Genomic DNA, 21,061 nt, shown 5'->3' on the forward strand with positions numbered 1-21,061 from the left:
TTCAAGAACAGTTCCATCTGAAATATTTCTCTCATTACATTTATTGCATTAATACATTTGCTAACGGTCCTTAATTTAATTGTCAGGCATGTCCATAGTTTGTTTGATCTCAGTAGTTTCTCATTGATAGGCTCACCAAATACATCAGAGAGATTTTGTTCAAGAGGAGTGGAAAAATGTAAAATGAAAAAATTACTTGGTTAGCAAATTGTACTGGATCCATTTTGAAATTATGGTTTTAGAGGATTAATTTGGTGGTGATATTGTTAAAATATCTAATGTAGTGAAAATGTTCAGTTGCCATTTACTTAGACATCATCGTTCTTATTTTGGTTGCAGAATGCGTCTGAGTTCTGGATATAAATTATTATTTTTAAGGTTGCACTTGTGTTTTAATTTCAGATCAATTGTGGGAATGACTATGTACAATCAAGCAACACAAGAGATCGCCAAGCCTTCTGAGTTGCTGACAAGTGTGAAAGCCTACATGACTGTACTTCAGTCCATTGAAAACTACGTGCAGATTGATATCACCAGAGTTTTTAACAATGTTCTTCTGCAGCAGACACAACATTTAGATAGTCATGGTGAACCTACCATAACTAGCTTATATACCAACTGGCAAGTATTGAAGTGTGTAAAGAGCATTTATTGATATATTCCATGTTTCAAAACCACCTAATCCAGCTGTACACCTTCACAGGTATCTAGAAACTCTTTTGCGACAAGTCAGCAATGGACACATTGCATACTTTCCAGCCATGAAGGCATTTGTGAACCTGCCGACAGAGAGTGAACTGACATTTAACGCAGAGGAATATTCAGACATTTCTGGTAAATATGTTGAAGCACTTTCTTCCAAATATCTCTTCATTTTGTGAAGAAACCATTTAACCTTACCATATCTGTTCCAAAGTGGTTTTGTTTAACCCACTACATGCCTCCACTTCTCTGTGACCTTATTTTGCCTCACTGTTTTCCTGTCTCCAGCTATTAATAGCGGAAATAAGACAGATACTGCCAAGAAGCCTCTGTGAAAGTACCATATGTATTTTCAACTGGTGAATTCAAATGTTTTCAATAAAGGAGTTTAAGTTTTAACTCTTTGTCTACTCTTTCAGATCTCTCCATTTCCAGCTTCTCCTGACTGTTAACCTTTTATATTCTACGGTTCCATTGCTGCTTATTGCCAATAATTACAAGGTTGCTGACTGCAGTTAGGCATACTCTTGGTGTTTTCAATAAATGTTCCCTGACTTCCCAATTGCCTTACCCAAACAGCTGTTTTTGCTACCCTGTCTCCAAAACATTTAGAACTAAGAAAAATGGAGTAACAACAAACCCAGGATTCTTCTCTTGTTTCTCACAGCAATTCCCAGGAATTTCTTTTGATTGCAAGACATCCCAGAGACTTGACAAAGATACGTACTTTAAAAAAAAAAGTTGTCCAAATGTTACCTTTAAATACCTACCCAGTACACTTCCATCAGTGACTGTCAGATAACAGTCAGGAGTCAGAATTACTTTTATATCAGTGAGATGGATCAGCTGTTGAAAGGAGAGACAAAACAAAACTTGATTTCTACGGGAATTGTATGTTCTTGAGTTTAATACAGGGGCACAAAATATAGGCTTACCTTTCAGGCACACAATGAATTCTCTGTCCGACTTGTTTGAGTTTATTCCTTGTCTCAGTTTTTAGGATTGTTAAACCTGTTCTTAACTGAGCAAAAGACTTTGATATGCCTTTGCCTTGGAAGCATCTGATTACAAAGATTTCAAAGTTGAATTTCCATTTGCACAGAAATATAAATCAAGCTTTAGACGAGATATTTGTAAAAATATATAGTGTGTTCCAGGAAACTCCCATAATGTTTTTGCTTCATTTACAAATTCTGTGGCTTATGAGGACTAAGTAATTTCTCTGGACGTGGAACTGGGACAGGATGTTTGAGGTAAAGAAGTCCAGAATATTCCAAATGTATCTGTTTATCAGTTGTCTCATTAAATAAGAAAATACAAGCTCTGTAAAGTCACCTCTCTAAGCAACTATTTATTGCAAAAGCAGTATGTAATTTAGGCTGCATAGAATCTGTACAGCCCCATATTGTTGCCTGACGTCAACTCTAACTTAATTCTACTTGTTTTCCTTTCCTTCATAATCCCTTAGAGTGCATCTCAACTACCTAACTCATTCTAATTGCTTCAGCTTATTCTGCAGCGAAAGTGTTTTTTTTCTAAACTATATTGTAATGTAGGAATCAAGTCAATTGGATGAAGCATTCTCTCCCATAAATAAACAATCCAACTGACTGGAAAAAGATTTGTCCATAAACACTTTGTTCCAGAATGGCTGAGGGTTGCCAGTGTTCTCTGGCATGTACTAATGATGGTTTTTTTTAAAATGGTATCTGTTTCCTCAACATTTACATTGCCAGTCATGAATTAAAATGCTGCATGCAATCAGTGCAGGCATAACCAACACCATGTTTATACTTGGGGGAAATAACATTCATGAAGTAACAGTATAACCAGAATTATTTTCACACCATCTTTGACATACGGCCAAAGTGACTGACTACTGATGAAAAATTATCAACAGGGCAAAACCTTTAAATGCATATTTCTGTCTCAACTGAGTCATAAAGTTAAGTGGTTATAGCTCTTTGGTATGCAAAGATTATTATTAAACAGAAAAATCCCATAAAATAAGCCTTTGGCTAACATACAAAACTAAAATTTTAACGGTTCAGTTCCTTAAAATCATAGTTTCGTTTGGATGGTTTTTAAAATGTTTTACAACTTTTTTCAGTTATTGCTGGGGTGGATTTTAAAGTCTCGTTTCAACTGTAATTTAGTGCTAGAAGACACGTCCAAAAATAAGTTTTCATTGTTTGCACGTTTTAAAGTAACAGCTGTTCAACTTTGAATGAGATCTGAAATAACTTTTTAACCTCTTCCCCACTGTCGCACTTTATTTTTCTTGTCTCTACTTCAAAATATTCATTGTCTATTGCACACTCCCCCCTTCCCCTCATCGTCCAGAACAAAGGTAACCGCCAGTTTCTTTACTGCCAATCATCACCTAATTCCTCTCTATAGTCGTTTGTGCTCATGGATTTGCCTCTATGTTTGAGACTATTCTTTCAGGAACCTCTGTTGTCTCCTGAAGAGCCTTACCTCATCCCTGAATCTGTCAGCTGTCTGTCAGTTGTCTCCTTTCTCTTTCTTTGTTAGCTAATCTTGCCTTTTCCTATTTCTAATAAACTTACGTGCAGCTTTTTTTTGCACAAATTCTAGCTGATATTGTAAATGATTCTTTCTCAGATTTTGTCACTTACAAAATTGCTATTGTCACCCATCTCAAAAGTTTAACAATTATTTTGCCTCTACAAATTTATGTTCATTTCCAGCCATGGTCTCTTCTGTAATATTTGACTTGTCATCTCCAAAATTGAAGCTGACCCAACAAAGCCTATCTACCATCAATAAGGTACAGGTTGGGGGTGAGATGGATTTTTTTTCCAATTGGCATATCCAGGGCAAAGCAGCCTAAGTAATTGGCACCCCATCAACCAGGTTAAATTTCCAACCGTCCTATTAGAATAGGCTGAACTTGTTGCTATTGGAGTTTAGAAGAATATGGGGTGACTTGATTGAGCTGTATCAGATCCTGACTGATTTTGATAAGGTGGATATGGGAAGGATGTTTCTTCTTGGAAGTGAGTCCTGAAATAGGGGTCACGGTTCTAAAATTGGGACCCCTCTTAGACGAGATGAGAACTTTATTCCTGAGTATTGTGCAGTTTTGGAACTTGGCTTAGTGGGCGGCACGGTGGCACAGTGGTTAGCACTGCTGCCTCACAGTGCCAGAGACCCGGGTTCAATTCCCGCCTCAGGCGACTGACTGTGTGGAGTTTGCACGTTCTCCCCGTGTCTGCGTGGGTTTCCTCCGGGTGCTCTGGTTTCCTCCCACCATCCAAACATGTGCAGGGTCAGGTGAATTGGCCATACTAAATTGCCTGTAGTGTTAGGTAAGGGGTAAACGTAGGGGTATGGGTGGGTTTCGCTTCGGCGGGTCAGTGTGGACTTGTTGGGCCAAAGGGCCTGTTTCTACACTGTAATCTAAATCTAAAATCTAAAAATGGTGAAGGCAGCAGTAAGTAGATACTTACCAGGCAAGGAAATCGGAGGTTATCAGGGTAGATGGGAATGTAGAAGTTGAAATACAAACCGATCACCCATGATTTTGTTGAATGGTCTACCTCAGTTCTTATTTTTTACGTTTACATTCAATACTTTCCCACTGAAGCAGAGTGGCAGGGGTGTTTCCCATCCAGAATATTCATTGCAGGGATTCACTAAGGTGCCTTGGACAGCAGCTTCTAAACCCTGCCTCCTACCACCAAAAAGGAAAGTGGACCACTCACTGGGGAAGCCAGTCAGTTGAAAGTTCGCCTCCAAGCACTGCTCCATCCGGCCTTGAACTGGACTATCATTCTTTTGCAGTTGTTTGGTCAGACTCCAACAGCTATTTTCCAAGCAACATTGTGAGTGTACCAAAATACAGAGCTACAGCTTGCCACCATCTTTTCAAATGCATCTCGGAATGGGCAACATATGTGATCCTTGCTAGTGATACTTACATTCTTGGAAATAATTAAAATTTGCTCCAGTCCAGTTTTGACCACTGCTACATAAACAAAAGATTGAAGGCACGAAAGACTCTTGTTTTCTGTAATTATGATGTAATGTTCCTTTTTGAGCTCCTCAATCTCTCCTCTGTCTTATCACAGTTGACAAGGTAATTGTCATCCTGTGACCTCAGTGTTGTTCAGTTTCATGGAATTATCTTCAAATGCTTTACCCAGGGCATCATCTTCTCAATTTTCCCAAGCATCTTCTCTCCCACTCCCCTTCTCTTTGTTGATTATATGTAGTCACATCGTAATGTCAGCTTTAGATATGAGTCAGCTACAAAGTACATGTTGGTGACACCCAATCAACATCTCCACCACTGCATTGTCAAACTCCAGTCTTAAAGGAACACCATTTCCTTTTATCTACTCCACTATTACTAATTGTGTTCTTGTTTGTAGCTTCTGAAATGGACTGAATCAGTTGGAATTCTGTTTCCTGATTACTTAGTTTCACTTTTGGATCCTTGTCTGATTCAGTTCATATCTTAGTCCACTTGCTACTGCAACCTTCATCTGAGAGCCTTTGTCACTCTCAATCACTTATTCCACTGCTTTCCTGGTTCATCTTCTGCTCTGTATCAATCTGTAATCTTCAGCTTGCGTAAAATACTTGTATCTCACTGGAATTCCTTTGATTTCCTGTATTGATTCTGGTATCCCAATGCTTTAAATTTTAATTTGAATTCTTTCATGGCTTCCTCAATCCCTGTCACTTTCCTCCTGCTTGACAATCTCCCTTCTCATTCACTCTTTCCATTTTTCTGACTCTAGCCTCTTGTTTTCCCTCTGCCACACTAGTGGATGCACACATTGTAATGCCCTCCCTAAATATCTTAACTGCTTTTTTTAGGACCCTCCTTAAAACTCACCTTTTAAATCATTGTTTGGATCATCCCTAATGCTGCTTTGTTTTATTTCGTTCTATTGTTTTTCTGACATCTGTGAAGCTCTTTGGAGCATTTTTCGACATTAACTCTGTGTACTAAAGAGAACTTCAACATTTGTCATACTGTTAGATCAGCATCAAAAATATGATCAGGCAAGACAGGGGGAGTTGGTGGAAGTTTGTTTTGCAGACTGGAGGCCTGTGACCAACAGAGTTCCACAGGGATCAGTACTGGGTCCATTTTTGTTCGTCATTTATATAAATGATTTGGAGGCATGGTTTGTTGATTTCACCAAAATTGCTGTAGTGGACAGTGAGAACGGTTATCTAAGATTTCAAATAGATCTTGATCAATTGGATCAGTGGGCTGAGGAGTGGCAGATGGAGCTTAATTTGGATAAATGTGAGGTGTTTTTATAAGGCAAACAAGGCAGGATTTACACAACTACTGGTAGGGTCCTAGGTAATGTTGTAAAACAGAGACCTAGGACTTCAGGTACATAATTATTTGAAATTGCTTCACAGGTGGACAGGGTAATTTAGAAGGCATTTAGCATGCTTGCCTTTGAGTGTAGGAGTTGGGATGTCATGTTGAGGTTGAACAGAATGTTGGTGAGGCCTCTTCTGGAGTACTCTGCAGTTCCAATTGCCCTGTGTTGGAAGGATATTATTAAACTGAAGAGTTCAGAAAGGATTTAACAGGATGTTGCTGGGATTTAGGGTTTGAAATATAAAAATAGAATGGATAGGCTGGGACTTTGTCCACTGGAGCATAGGAGGTTGAGGAGGAACCTTATAGAGGCTTATAAAGTCATGAGGGGCATAGATAAGATGAATAGCCAAAGTCTTTTCCCTAGGGTATGGGTAAGTTCAAAACTAGGGGGCATATTTTTAAGGCGAGAAGATAGAGATTTAAAAAGGACATGAGCAACCTTTTTTGCATAGTGGTTCGTGTGTGGAGTGAACTGCCAGAGGAAACGGTGGATGCAGATACAGTTACAACATTTAATAGACATTTGGAAAAGTATATGAATAGGAAAGGTTTGGAGGGATATGGGCCAAATGCCGGCAGGTGGGACTAGTTTAGTTTAGGAATGTGATCAACGTGGACTAGTTGGACCAAAGGGATTGTTGCCATGCTCCGTGACTCTGACTCTCTATGACTCTAACATTTAACTATAAAGTTATAAAATTAAGTAAATTTCCTTCAGGAAAAATTTCAAAAGTCACAAGAAAATCTTAGATTATATATTTGTTTACTTTTATTCCATTTAAGTGGGCTTTGGAAATTTTATGAACATATTTGTTCATTATCCCAGTTTTCTTCTTTGTGTTACTGGTAGTATTTATGTATCTGAGGTTCGCTTGTAAACTTATTGATTTAAGTAATTTGATTAGAAACTCATGGCAACTTGCCATTATGTAGAAATTGCATTCCAGATTCAAAGGTCAGATTTTTGCATGAAGTCTGCACATTGCACAAGATTTTAAATAATTGATTTTCAGAAATATTTTACATTCTCACATGTGCCTCCCCACCTTCTCCCCCCCCTCCCCCCCACTCTCTATCTTCCTTGATAATCTGTTGGACCATGTGTCAATGAATGGCGTACTTGCATTAATGTATACCTTTTCAAGACTGTTGGCTGTGAAGCAATTTTAAATACTTTTGAAGTATTAGCGATTTTTGGAAAGATTTGTAGCTCAGGTGAGTGATGTCATTTCCGGTTTTTTTCAAGGGGAGGTAGATAGGATCTAAATCAATGTGTTTATTGATGGAGTTCTGGTTAGAATGCCCTGCCTCTAAGAATTCTTGTGTGTGTCTTCGTTTCGCCTGTCCTACGATGTGTGTGTTGTCCCAGTCAAAGTGGTGTCCTTCTTTGTCTGTATGTATGGAAACTAGTGATAGTGGGTCATGTCTTTTGGTGGCCAGTTCATATATCCTGGTGGCAAGTTTCCTGCTAGTTTGTCCAAAGATGTTGTTTTTTTTACAGTTCTTGCATGGTATCTTATAAAAGATGTGAGTAATATCTAATCGATCCTTTAGACAATAGGTGCAGGAGTAGGGCATTCTGCCCTTCGAGCCTGAACCACCATTCAATATGATCATGGCTGATCATCCTTAATCAGTATCCTGTTCCTGCCTTATCTCCATAACCCTTGATTCCACTATCCTTGAGAGCTCTATCCAATTCTTTCTTAAATGAATCCAGAGACTGGGCCTCCACTGCCCTCTGGGGCAGAGCATTCCACAAAGCCATGACTCTCTGGGTGAAGAAGTTTCTCCTCATCTCTGTCCTAAATGGTCTACCCCGTATTTTTAAGCTGTCTCCTCTGGTTTGGCACTCACCCATCAGCGTAAACATGTTTCCTGCCTCCAGAGTGTAACTCCTTTAATAATCTTATATGTCTCAATCAGATCCCCTCTCAGTCTTCTAAACTCAAGGGTATACAAGCCCAGTCGCTCCAGTCTTTCAGCGTAAGGTAGTCCCGCCATTCCAGGAATTGACCTCGTGAACCTACTCTGCACTCCCTCAATAGCCAGAATGTCTTTCCTCAAATTTGGAGACCAGAACTGCACACAATACTCCAGGTGTGGTCTCACCAGGGCCCTGTACAGCTGCAGAAGAACCTCTTTGCTTCTATACTTAATCCCTCTTGTTATGAAGGCCAGCATGCTATTAACCTCCTTCACTACCTGCATGCTTACCTTCATTGACTGGTATACAAGAACACCCAGATCTCTTTGTACTGCCCCTTTACCTAAATTGATTCCATTTAGGTAGTAATCTGCCTTCCTGTTCTTGCTGCCAAAGTGGATAACCATACATTTATCCACATCAAGCTGCATCTGCCATGCATCTGACCACTCACCTAACCTGTCCAGGTCACCCTGTAATCTCCTAACATCCTCCTCACATTTCACCCTGCCACCCAGCTTAGTATCATCAAATTTGCTAATGTTATTACTGATACCATCTTCAATATCATTAGTATATATTGTAAAAAGCTGCAGTCCCAGCACTGATCCCTGCGGTACCCCTCTGGTTACTGCCTGCCATTCCGAAATGGAGCTGTTTATCACTGGTCTTTGCTTACTGTCAGCCAACCAACTTTCCATCCAACTTAGTACTTTGCCCCCAATACCATGTGCCCTAATTTTGCTCACTAACCTCCTATGTGGGACTTTATCAAAAGCTTTCTGAAAGTCCAGGTACACTACATGTACTGAATCTCCCTCATCCATCTTCAGAGTTACATCCTCAAAAAATTCCAGAAGATTAGTCAAGCATGATTTCCCCTTCATAAATCCATGCTGACTCTGACCTATCCTGTTACTACTATCCAGATGTGTCGTAATTTCATCCTTTATAATAGACTCCAGCATCTTTCCCACCACTGAAGTCAGACTATCTGGTCTATAATTTCCTGGTTTCCTTGGTTTCATTAGTCGCTTATAAGTGTGTTGGTAGGTTTGTGGATTACCATGATGCCAAGGGGTCTGAGTAGTCTGGAAGTCATTTCTGATATGTCTTTTATGTAAGGTAATGTGACTTGGGTTTTTGCATTGTCTGCTTGTTTGGGTTTGTTTCTGAGGAATCGGTGGATTGTTTATTGGGTACCCGTTTTTCTTGAAAACATTGTATAGATATTTTTCTTCTGCTTTTTGTAGTTCTTGGCCGCTGCAGTGTGGTGTAGCTCGTTGAAATAATGTCTTGATGCAGCTCCATTGGTGTGTGTTGGGATGATTGCTTCTGAAGTTAAGTATTTGGTCTGTGTTTATTGTTTTTCTGTAAACCCTGGTATGAAGCTCTCCGTTAACTGTGCATTCAACTGTCAAGGAATGGGGGTCTGTTGTCATTCTCCTCCTCTTTTGTGAATTTTATGCCTGTCAGGATATTGTTGATGGTGTATGTTTCCTCAAATTTGTTGTGTTTTGTCATGACAAAGGTGTCATCTACCGAGCAGAACCAAAATTTGGGTTGGATAGATGAGTGGGCAGCTTGTTCAAGTATGTGCTTTACTGCTTCTGCTATGAGCCCTGATACTGGTGATCCCACAGGTGTTCTGTTGACTTGTTTGTAAGTTTTGTTATTGAATGTGAAGTGGGTGCTACCTCCCCTTGAAAAAACGAACCAGAAATAACATCACCCACCTTAAGAAACCAAGATCTATAAATAGAGAGGCAGGACATACCACCAGCGCTTCACTGGAGACTCTCACTGATGATGTTACCTAGTATGGTGACGGAACATATAAAAACAGAGAGCTAACTTATTGACTTTTGAAGTATAGTCACTGTTGTAAAGTATGACAGCTAATTTCCACAAGCACCAATATAATTGCATTATCATCTGCAGTAAGTCATTACTATAGTTTTATTTCTGTTTCTATTCTCTCCTTCCATTGTTTTATTTGTAAATCACATTTTTAATTTTCCCAGAAGTTTTAAAAAAAAAATGCTCCTTATGGAGTTCACCATCTTTCAACTCATCAATTTGCTCTTTTATTAGCTCTTCAGCATTCAGTAACAGTAGAGGTATACAGATTTTCAACACTTCAGATCCTCAAATATATATACAAGTATTCCCCTATTTTCTTTCTTGTTTCAAAATTGTGGACAATCTTTGACAAAATGCATGTGCCAATCTAATGACAGATTTATTGGTTCTATGGCATGCTGACTGATAACAACACTCATTTTCCCATAGAAATGAGGGCTCTTTCAGAACTTCTGGGACCATATGGAATGAAATTTTTAAGTGAAAGCTTGATGTGGCACATTTCCTCACAGGTGGCGGAACTCAAGGTAGGGGTTTCATTGCAGCATGCTAGTGCTCAATAAAATGGTTTAAAAATAGTATTATAAAATAATATTGTGAAAATTTGATTTTTTTTTACTGTGACGGGAATTTGTCGATGGATTTCTAAAGTTTGATACAACTATCTTATGTAAATTTTAAACACATCAAAAGATTTGTGTGCTTTGTAAAACATCTGTTGTCAACCTTACCTCGCATTTGCTGGAATGAATGGGAGACTGATTTGGATTGGTTTACCTCGTTTTTTGATTCTCTAAGATTTGGCTTTTGCTCTGCAAGTTTTGTTATGTCTGAGTTCATGAGCTAGCTTTGTCAGTAACCTTTTGATGCATATTCTGAAGAGTCTGCAATATGACACATGTAGCCTTACATCATGCCCTTTATCTTTTGTGGTTACAGTAACTCATTTGGCATCAATGATGACTGACTTGTTACGAGCAGTACTCCAATTAACTGTTGGGCACAGACTCTATTCAAGATGTGAAATGCTCCAAGTCATGCTTAACTTTTCTTACCTTTAGAATGAACAATATCATCTCAGAATTTGATTTGTTGAAATCAGTCATATAAAGCCAAGAAATCACATTCTCATTTTTGAATAAACAAGCAAAGTACTGTGTAATTTTTGAGTACAAGAGAGCCAGTGTGGCCTAGTGAATGAAACCTGTGAGTGTGACCTAAATTTTCTTCTAGAATGAAGGAGCAGTTGTAAAAACAGAGGAGGTGATCGCCTGCTGGTATTATCACTCTGCTATGAATCCAGAAACCTAGTAATACTCTGGGGACGTTGGTTCAAATCCTGCCATGGCAGATGGTGGAATTTGAATTCTGCTTTAATAAGATACAATTAAAAATCTAATGATGACCAAGAATCCATTGTTGATTGTCAAGAAAACTACTAACATCCTTTAGGGAAGGAAACTGCCATCCTTCCCTGGTCTGAACAACGTTTGAGTCCAGACCCACAGAAATGTGTTTGACTCTTAAACTGCCATCTGGGCAACTAGGTGTGACCTCTGGCAATTAAGCATGGCAATAAATGCTGGTTTAGCCAGCGATGGTGTCATCCCATGAATGAATCAAAAAAACAAGGTGAAATAAGTTTTGCAATCATAAATTATTTCCCAACTTTGAGAAAAAAACTTTAACCTTTGCTAAGAAAATTGTCAACAATGTAGAAACTCTTTATTTGAGTCTTATTGTTAACTGCTCCAATGCCATCAAAAATAAGGACTGCACTACAGTGCCCAACTGCAGCACAAGACCCCTTGGATTGTCTTTGTGAATTGTGACTTACTGGTGCCACTTGTAAGGTCACCGGGATGACTTCACCTTCACATATATGACTAAGATCAACCTGTAATGAGCAATAACATTACTAAGATTACTTTTGGCCGGGTTTATATTCCACATAGTTGGTCACTGCATGTATCTTACATGCGGAATTCTGTGTAGACAGATATCTTTAACTTGTATTATGTAAATACTTGATTAATGCAATTACCTCTTGAAGAGGTTGACACTGCTCATAAGTGGACACTGTCCTCACTCCTGCCATTCTGGGTGTGGTGGCAACCGTTTTTCAGTTCTACGTTTTGAACAAGGATGGAAACTGCTTTGCAGAGTAAGTTAAGGGCTCAGCCTCTTTCACTATGTGATCCCCAAATCTCTTTGTTTGTTCATTCCTTGCACTCACTGTCAAATACATAATTTCTATGCTTTGCACATTTCCATGCAACTGTTTCATTTAAATCTTCATCTCTTCAAATTATGCCACTGGGCTACAGCTTGGTAATGCCAACTATTGTGATGCACTGCTCCCTTGTTCATACCAGGATGTTTTGTTTACCATCAGTTATCCCTGTTCGACAATAGTCCCTTCAATGCATGATCGTCTTTCAGTTTTGTATGTTGAATTGCTCCATAATAAGTATTGTCTACTCTGCATCCCAGCATACTTCCTCCAATTCCCACATTTAACTTCTCTGACTTGCCCACCACTGAGCTAGTTCGTGATAGTACTCTTTAACTTTAAGTGAATAGATCCTCAGGGCTATCCATGCCTCAGCCCCCGAATGACTTTGAACAGCAACTCATTCTGATTCCTGGCCAGATCCTTGACTAACCTCTATGCAGATGGCTGACTTACCAGTAATCCACAGACTTGGAAAACTGAGTGTGTTGCAGACTGAGGAGGATAGGCAATCTCCTGACCCTAACCACCCCAAGTGGCAAACTGAACATGTCCAAGCTCTTCGACTTAGATTAGACCATTCCCTTGGCTGATTGTGGGGGAGCTCAAAGTTGACAACTTTCCCCCCAACTCACTGAGGCCTAGTCCACTGAGACTTTGAGATTGACCTTTTGGTTGAAGCATGTTCATTGTGTTAACCAAGTAAGCTGCTTTCACATGCTGGAGGTGTGCTATTGCCAGTGTGGTACAGTAATGTGTCCACCCCTTGATTGATTTCTGGCAAGCATGGCTTGAAGGCAAGAAAGAAGTACTGAGAGACTGTAAGTTCTGAATAAGGCTTCAATGCACAAAAAACCCCAAGTATGGCAGAGAGATGGTGAGCATTCATAAACGCACACAGTGAGTGAGCACTAAGAAAGCAAGCGACAAAATTGGATTTGCATTCTGTTCTAATGGTTGCCTGACCCTGCATGCAATATGGCCTGTTAACAGATTGCCAACTCACTTATAATGCAACTTTCATTGCAATGTGCCGTGAGGATGTGGTAAGGCTAGCTGCCCTTTGAAGGAAGGATGTAGGTGGTTTATGTCAATGGAGCATGCCCTGAGATGTTGTGGACTACTGACTAGGTGCAGCCCCATCTTAGAACAAGCAGCTGGAGCTGACACTTACCCACTCGAACTTTGTGTCAGGGATTGTCAGTCTGACGTCCTTGGTGAAATAACAACCTGCAGTTCAACAATGTGACATTTGGTGATAATGCGGTAGCAGTGCATTCAAATGGCCATGTGCTAGTGGCTTCTCATGATGCTGTTAAAAACCTTGGATAGAAAATGTTACTTTTTTTTCCCCCCAATATCAATAATATATTTCCCAATTGACTTGCCATTGCCCATATTATTCAGGGGTGAGGAAGATTTCATGTTTTGTATCCTGAAAGTCTTGATTAAAAGTACAATAAAATGTTTGTTGAAGTCATTAGATGCTGAAAATTATAAATGATAATTCAGTATGCAATTGTGACCTTGTTTCCTATTCTCCCCTCCCTGAAAAATTGACCACTAAAATATGAAATTTAAATTACATTAATCTTAGAATATACTTTAATTTTTTCCATAAACTGCATGTGAGATTGTAGCATTATGAAATATGTTCATTCTCTTCTAAAATAAAACAAAATTAAGGTGTTAAAAATATAAGAATTTGTGTATAACTTAGCAAGCAGAAATCGGCTATTTGATGGCCGTCGTTACCCTTATTTTTCCTATGCTGCACTAATGCTAACATTATTTTCAAATTGCTGTATTTATAAAATGACTATAGAGAAACATTCACTTATTTGAAAATAGCCTGCAGATAAAAATGGACATGAGAAATGTGATCCTTGCAGACTGTGCAAGGCATTCTCCTCTCTGAAATGAAATTATTCTTCATTTGCCATCAACCTCAGGGGTGTTTTGTATTGTGTGAAAATGTTATTGGCAGTTGGTATCCCTTACATAGAAAAGGTCATTTAACCTTTGCCTTCATATGAAAGTAATTTATTTCTCTGTGGAGAAGGGGTTTGGAAAGAACAGAAGAATGTGTGATTTGGACAAAATATTCTAACGTAAGCAAGAATTCATGTCAATTCTGAGTTTTTTTTTTCCATTTCAGCATTTTGTGTTTAATATATAATTATAGTTAATTTATTTTAACTGTTTCTGCCGAATAACAAAGAGGATTGCAGTTTTATAAGGCTTTTCAGTAATTCAACATAGATTTTTCACTTAACTGAGCTAAAAGGAAGAAAATTCTTAGAAATTCATTCTCTTCAAATATGTACTTTTATTTGTATAATGAGGAAAACATTTATTAAAATTGATTTCCTTTTAAAAGTCAATGTTTGACTCCCATTGAATTATGACAGAACCGTCTCTTCAGCATGAAACTGTCATTAGTAAGAGAGTAACCCCATATGTTCTAGAACTGTTTCAGAGCCGAAAATTGAGGTTTTGACTTGAGATCTGTCAAGAACTAATCAAAAGCCAATCATCACAAAACTGGACTCAAGTCAATATCATTTTTTTGAATGTCATGCAAGTAGATTGATTAGCAGGCCAGAAAATGTGTTGCTGGAAAAGCTCACTTCCTCCTGATTAGCAGGCCAACCTACATTTGTGGCTGCTGTCAAAATGGGGAGGGCCATGACATGGGTTGGCGTAGAATGGGGAGACCTAGTTGATCAGTTAAAATTTGGTCTTTTTAAAAATCACTTTATACAAAGACTGCCAACATATAAGGAATGAGTTGGGCAGCTAGACTTCCATTAAATTTGCAATTTAGAATGAGACGACCCTTCATAAAATAATAAATGTGGAAATTTCTATGTGCCAGAATTAAAATTTGCATGCTCAACTTAGCAAGTGGAGCACCTGACACATTTCCATCTATGTTACAATATAGTAGTACTTCAGTGTCTTTACTCTCCTTCCAACCTTCATTAGAAATACTCATGCTGATAGTAGCTGAAGCAGGATGGCATTCAATTGTGATAGTCACCACAATAGAATTGTCAGAGGATACTTTTGTTTCATCTTATGAAATGAAGAATCAGTGCTTGCGCAGTGCAGTAGTATCACTATCTGTGAAAATGTACTCACTTGTCCATTGCTGACATCTATAATGGGAAAGGATGGGCCCATTTAGCAATACAAGTAATGAAATATAATCATTTTGAAGTGGTACTGCAGATTATACATTAACATTCCCTTTGTGGTTAGACTACAGTATAGAAAATTATCTCTTTAAACTGTATTTTTTTTTTAAAAGGTTACTTATGATGCAACGTTTAGCCAAGTTAGTTATCTGCTGTGCTGTTTCAGTGTTTCCATGGCATTGATTGTTCCATCCTGGAATGGAAGGTTGAGGAGGAGAGGAACAAGAAGAGCAATATTGAACACAGATAATCCTGCTATGTTTCAATTTGGATTAAAAGTGGGAAGACCAAGAAACAGGGTAGATTATGAGATGTTTCAGAAGTCATACCAAACATTGAAGTGTTCATGTTATAGACTCTAAATCTCTGGGAATTGAAGATTTGTGAATCATCTGGACCTTCTGAGTCTTGTTTCCCATTCCAGATTGAAATGTGTTTGTTTTTGATTATCTGAAGAACTGTCTGATACTAAGTATCTTTTATTCCTAGAAATTAGTAGTGGAGAATGTCGATGTGCTAACACAAATGAGGACCAGCTTTGACAAGCCGGACCAGATGGCAGCACTCTTCAAAAGATTAACTTGTGAGTATAGCATATGTTCTCCTGGTACAGAAACTGGGCAAACCATGTAAGCATTTTAAAATCATGACCTCATTGCAATGTAGTTATAGTGCTGAGCATTCATCTTCACATTGTTACACATGTAGTTTAAAAACTTACAATTATTTAATCTTGCCCATTGCCATTGTTTGATACAGTTTATAGGCATTGCTGTTTTAGATTGGTGTTTGTGTTGCTTTTCTAAGGGATGTTTGACAAAAATGGTAGAATCCTTTCTAAAACTCAGTACGGACGACGTCTGTTAGCTTAAAAAATAGTTGAACAAGTCCCTCATGTTCTTTGTGTACCTGTAATTTTTTAGTTGTCAAAACAATGTTTTGACTTATATGTGATGTTAGCTGCAAAGCCCATTAGTCCCAATGATTTTACTTCAGTGTGAAATATTTGAGCTTGACTATATTGAATGTTGCCAGACAACCGAACACAATCTGCATGTTAGACAAGGAATCCACCCTTTAATAGTTTACCATGCTTGAATAATGTCAGATTTTTCTACTCTTTAGCTGCATTTAGTCTGTGAAAATATTTTGAGAAAGGGATGACACCCTCCAATTTACTTAACTGCATGCCGATTTGTGACAAAGCATAATTAGTGACATTGAAAAATTCATCTGTTTAGGAAGTCAGAATGGCCCTGAGCAGCAATGTCAAGAAAGACAAATGATAGTGTTCAGGATATTCATTTTTTCAATTCATTTTATTCCTCTTTTTTGGAAAATGGTAATGTGTTCCTAAGGTTTGTTTTTGTAGCTTTCATTCAGGCAAGGTAGGAAATTGTGGAAATTAATTTTTAGCTCTATGTTGAAGGGCAGAATTGCCAGGCTATTGTAGTAAACAGTTTAAAAGCAGATTTTGATATAGGAAAAGTCTTAATCTTGTCCTGGCTGACTTTGTTACCTAACGTCAGGGTACACTGTAGCCGTTTCATACTAACCTTTCTTTTTAGCTTATCCAGCTTATCCATTAACACCAATCAGACAGGGGCTAACCTAGGTCTTCTAAACAATGTGCACTTGGAAGCTGGAGGTAACTGAATTCTTTTTAAATCTTGACTTGAAAACAAATTCAATTCAAGATAGTGTTTTACACTCTTCCAACCTTGGACACAGACTTTGAATCCAATTTTCTGGTGTGACAAACTTGTGATAAATGACTAAATATTTAAAGCAATACAAGAGGTACTGACAAAATAGAAAAGAAAGATTCAGAGCATTGAAACCCTGCAAGTTAATTATTTTGCTTCTAAAATATCTAAAGAAAACATTTCATTAATTTACTTCTATCTCTCGAAAGATGTAGTTCAGCTCGTATTCAAAAATAATTGGGGAAACGAGTCAACTGTTTTTCGTGTTATCTTTAATGAAAATGCTGTCAAATTTAACGATTCTGAAATTATTTAGTAACACATCCATTTAAGGACTGCACTGACTTAATACCCTATCTAGAATATATATATATAGTTACCTTCAGAGCTTATTGATTCTTTTTGAGCAAATAAAGCATCTTGGATCTACTCTCATTTCACATTAGAATACTTCAGAAGGTAGTTTAAAATCTTAATTAACAGAAGAAATGCACACATGTAATTGTTTTTGTGTCATGCAGTGAAGTTCAGTTATTGGGTAATTAACAATTCATCTGAAAGACAGCTGAAACTCTGATGATGCAATAAAAATTATGTAACAGATACTGATTAGTGTGTTGAATGACTGGCACATTTTTTGTGTATCATTACTGATCTGTCTCAAGAATGAAATATATGAATGACACTTCTTTCTTTGTCCCTAAATAATCTAGCGGTTGACAGCGTACTGAAGAGAATGACAATAATTGGTGTTATCTTATCATTCCGCTCACTAGCACAGGAAGCACTCAAAGATGTAAGTATTGACAGATATGTACATATAATGACACACTATTATGGTCGAATTATTGAACTTGCATAACAGCTAGCATTGCTGTCATTACTCGAAAATATTTTCGAAGAGAGCATCTTGAAAAAGAAAGCATTGAATTAAGGAACGCCAAAGGGTGAAAAGGTTAGCAAAAGTATAGTCACTTCTAGCAAATTCAACTTAATTATTTGGAAATATATCGCCATTTTTTTCCAGACATGAGGCAGGGAGAAACCAGGATAGTACAGGCATGTGAATTTTAAGATCGGTTGCAAAGAGTTTACCAAACTGTACAGTCTTATGTAGAGCAACTAAGTTTTTTAATCAGCTGTATTGACCAAAGAGAGCCTAAATTTGAGGTGTGCATTTTCTGACTGACGTGCTGTTGATTTTTTTCTAAGGAGGTCACTGACAAGGTGGATCATGATGGTCCCCTGATTAAATGGTGTCTTTGGTGTAGTTAAATGTTCCAGAATGTTTCAATGAACTGTTGTTAACCAAAATGTGTGTGTTGCAACAAAATACCCTCTTATCCTTCACAGGTGTTATAAAATTGAAATTAAACACTAGGGCGTTATGCAAATAAAGTACACAGTTTTTGGTGATCTGAAGTTGAGTGTAGAATGTGGGATACCAGTGATGATTAGATAGAGGTAGTCAAATCTAGATCTAAAGCATGCAGGAAGGCTTCAACACCTCAGTTAAGGCAGGGGAAAAGTCAGCAATGTTACAGATTGATGTAGGCATTGTTAGTAATGGGTGCTGAAAATGTGTTGCTGGAAAAGCGCAGCAGGTCAGGCAGCATCCAGGGAACAGGAGAATCGACGTTTCGGGTATAAACCCTTCTTCCTGAAGAAGGGCTTATGCCCGAAACGTTGATTCTCCTGTTCCCTGGATGCTGCCTGACCTGCTGCGCTTTTCCAGCAACACATTTTCAGCTCTGATCTCCAGCATCTGCAGACCTCACTTTCTTCTCATTGTTAGTAATGGCTTTAACATGAGGTTAGAATCGCATTTTGAGGATAGATATGACACAAATATATAAATCCTGTACAGGATACCAGATAAATCTGATAATTTAGCAGTAATGGAGAATCGACAAAAGTGATTGAGCTGGTGTCATTAGTTTACTAATGTGGCATTTTTAGATGATGTCACCAAATAATCATCATGTAGATGTGATAGAAGAGAACCAACAACATTAAAAAGCACCTTTTATCATTTTAAAATATCCCAAAGCATTCAACAGGAGCATTGTTAATCACAATTTGACACCATGTTACTGAAGGAGTTATCAGAATACTTAACCAAAAGCTTGGCAAAGATGCAAGTATTAAGGACCACCTTACAGATAGAGAGAGGTAGAGAGGTTTAGGGAGAAAATTCTAATGTTCAGATCTTGGGAAACAAGGCATACCTGCCTATGATAAAGTGATTAGAATTAGGTTTGCATAATCAGCCAGAATTGAAATGCAGAAACGAGTTAAAGGCAGAGTCGGGGAGATGAACTTCCAACACTTTTGAATTTTCCTTTCTAGCATTTCCTGGTGATATTTTAGCAGGATCTGATGCACATAAAGTGCACGGTTTTAGGTGATCTACGGGGCTGCACCAGTGCAGAGAGAACATGAGGCCAACATTACACCGCTGAGGCCAAACGCCAGCTCGCAGATACTTCCTCCTACTGTCCCCTTGACCATGACCCCACCCCCCACCACCAAACCATCATCTCCCAGACCATCCATAACCTCATCACCTCAGGGGACCTCCCATCCACCGCCTCCAACCTCATAGTCCCACAACCCCGCACCGCCCGTTTCTACCTCCTGCCCAAAATCCACAAACCTGACTGCCCCGGACGACCCATCGTCTCAGCCTGCTCCTGCCCAACCGAACTCATCTCGGCATACCTCGACACGGTCCTGTCCCCATTAGTCCAAGAACTCCCCACCTACGTTCGTGACACCACCCACGCCCTCCACCTCCTCCAGGATTTCCGCTTCCCCGGTCCCCAACGCCTCATCTTCACCATGGACATCCAGTCCCTGTACACCTCCATCCACCATCACGAAGGACTCAAAGCACTCCGATTCTTCCTTTCCCACCGTACCACCCAGTACCCTTCCACCGACACCCTCCTTTGACTGACCGAACTGGTCCTCACCCTGAACAACTTTTCTTTCCAATCCTCCCACTTTCTCCAAACAAAAGGAGTAGCCATGGGCACCCGCATGGGCCCCAGCTATGCCTGCCTCTTCGTAGGGTATGTGGAACAATCCATCTTCCGCAACTACACTGGCCCCACCCCCCATCTTTTCCTTCGCTACATAGATGACTGTATCGGCGCTACCTCGTGCTCCCACGAGGAGGTTGAACAGTTCATCCACTACACTAACACCTTCCACCCCGACCTCAAATTCACCTGGACAGTCTCGGACTCCTCCCTCCCCTTCCTAGACCTTTCTGTTTCTATCTCAGGCGACCGAATCAACACGGACATCTACTACAAACCAACCGACTCCCACAGCTACCTGGACTACACCTCCTCCCATCCTGCCCCCTGTAAAAACGCCATCCCATTCTCCCAATTCCTTCGTCTCCGCCGCATCTGCTCCCAGGAGGACCAGTTCAAAATACGTACAATACAGATGGCCTCCTTCTTCAAGGACCGCAATTTCCCCCCCGACGTGGTCGACGGTGCCCTCCACCGCATCTCCTCCACTTCCCGCTCCTCCGCCCTTGAGCCCCGCCCCTCCAACCGCCACCAGGACAGAACCCCACTGGTCCTCACCTACCACCCCACCAATCTCCATGTACAGCGCATCATCCGCCGTCACTTCCGCCACCTCCAAACAGACCCCAGCACCAAGGATATATTTCCCTCCCCTCCCCTATCAGCTTTCCGTAGAGACCACTCCCTCCGCGACTCCCTTGTCAGATCCACACCCCCCACCGACCCAACCTCCACTCCTGGCACCTTCCCTTGCAACCGCAGGAGGTGCAACACTTGCGCCCACACCTCCCCCCTCACTTCTCTCCAAGGCCCCAAAGGAAACTTCCATATCCGCCACAGATTCACCTGCACCTCCACCCACATCATCTACTGCATCCGCTGCAGCCGGTGTGGCCTCCTCTATATTGGGGAGACAAGCCGCCTAATTGCGGAGCGATTCAGAGAGCACCTCTGGGCCACCCGGACGAACCAACCCAACCACCCTGTAGCACAGCATTTCAACTCCCCC

At 39.7% G+C, this 21,061-nt stretch overlaps 1 protein-coding gene across 4 annotated transcripts in view; it reads left to right on the forward strand.

Annotated features, from left to right (window-relative positions):
* The window catches only part of nckap1 (NCK-associated protein 1), a 218,777-nt gene that overhangs the window by 153,837 nt on the left and 43,879 nt on the right, over positions 1 to 21,061 (forward strand). For all 4 annotated transcript variants that reach the window (XM_043693453.2, XM_043693454.2, XM_043693456.2 and 1 more), the window contains 5 exons: positions 403 to 621; positions 704 to 834; positions 10,299 to 10,396; positions 15,792 to 15,885; positions 17,722 to 17,804. In XM_043693453.2, the coding sequence (XP_043549388.1) occupies positions 403 to 621; positions 704 to 834; positions 10,299 to 10,396; positions 15,792 to 15,885; positions 17,722 to 17,804 (625 nt within the window). The remainder of the gene's footprint in view (positions 1 to 402; positions 622 to 703; positions 835 to 10,298; positions 10,397 to 15,791; positions 15,886 to 17,721; positions 17,805 to 21,061) is intronic.

Source organism: Chiloscyllium plagiosum, unplaced genomic scaffold (assembly GCF_037043375.1).
Source record: "Chiloscyllium plagiosum isolate Xiang-an unplaced genomic scaffold, Cpla_swu_hap1 HiC_scaffold_7, whole genome shotgun sequence".
NCBI lineage: Eukaryota > Metazoa > Chordata > Chondrichthyes > Orectolobiformes > Hemiscylliidae > Chiloscyllium > Chiloscyllium plagiosum.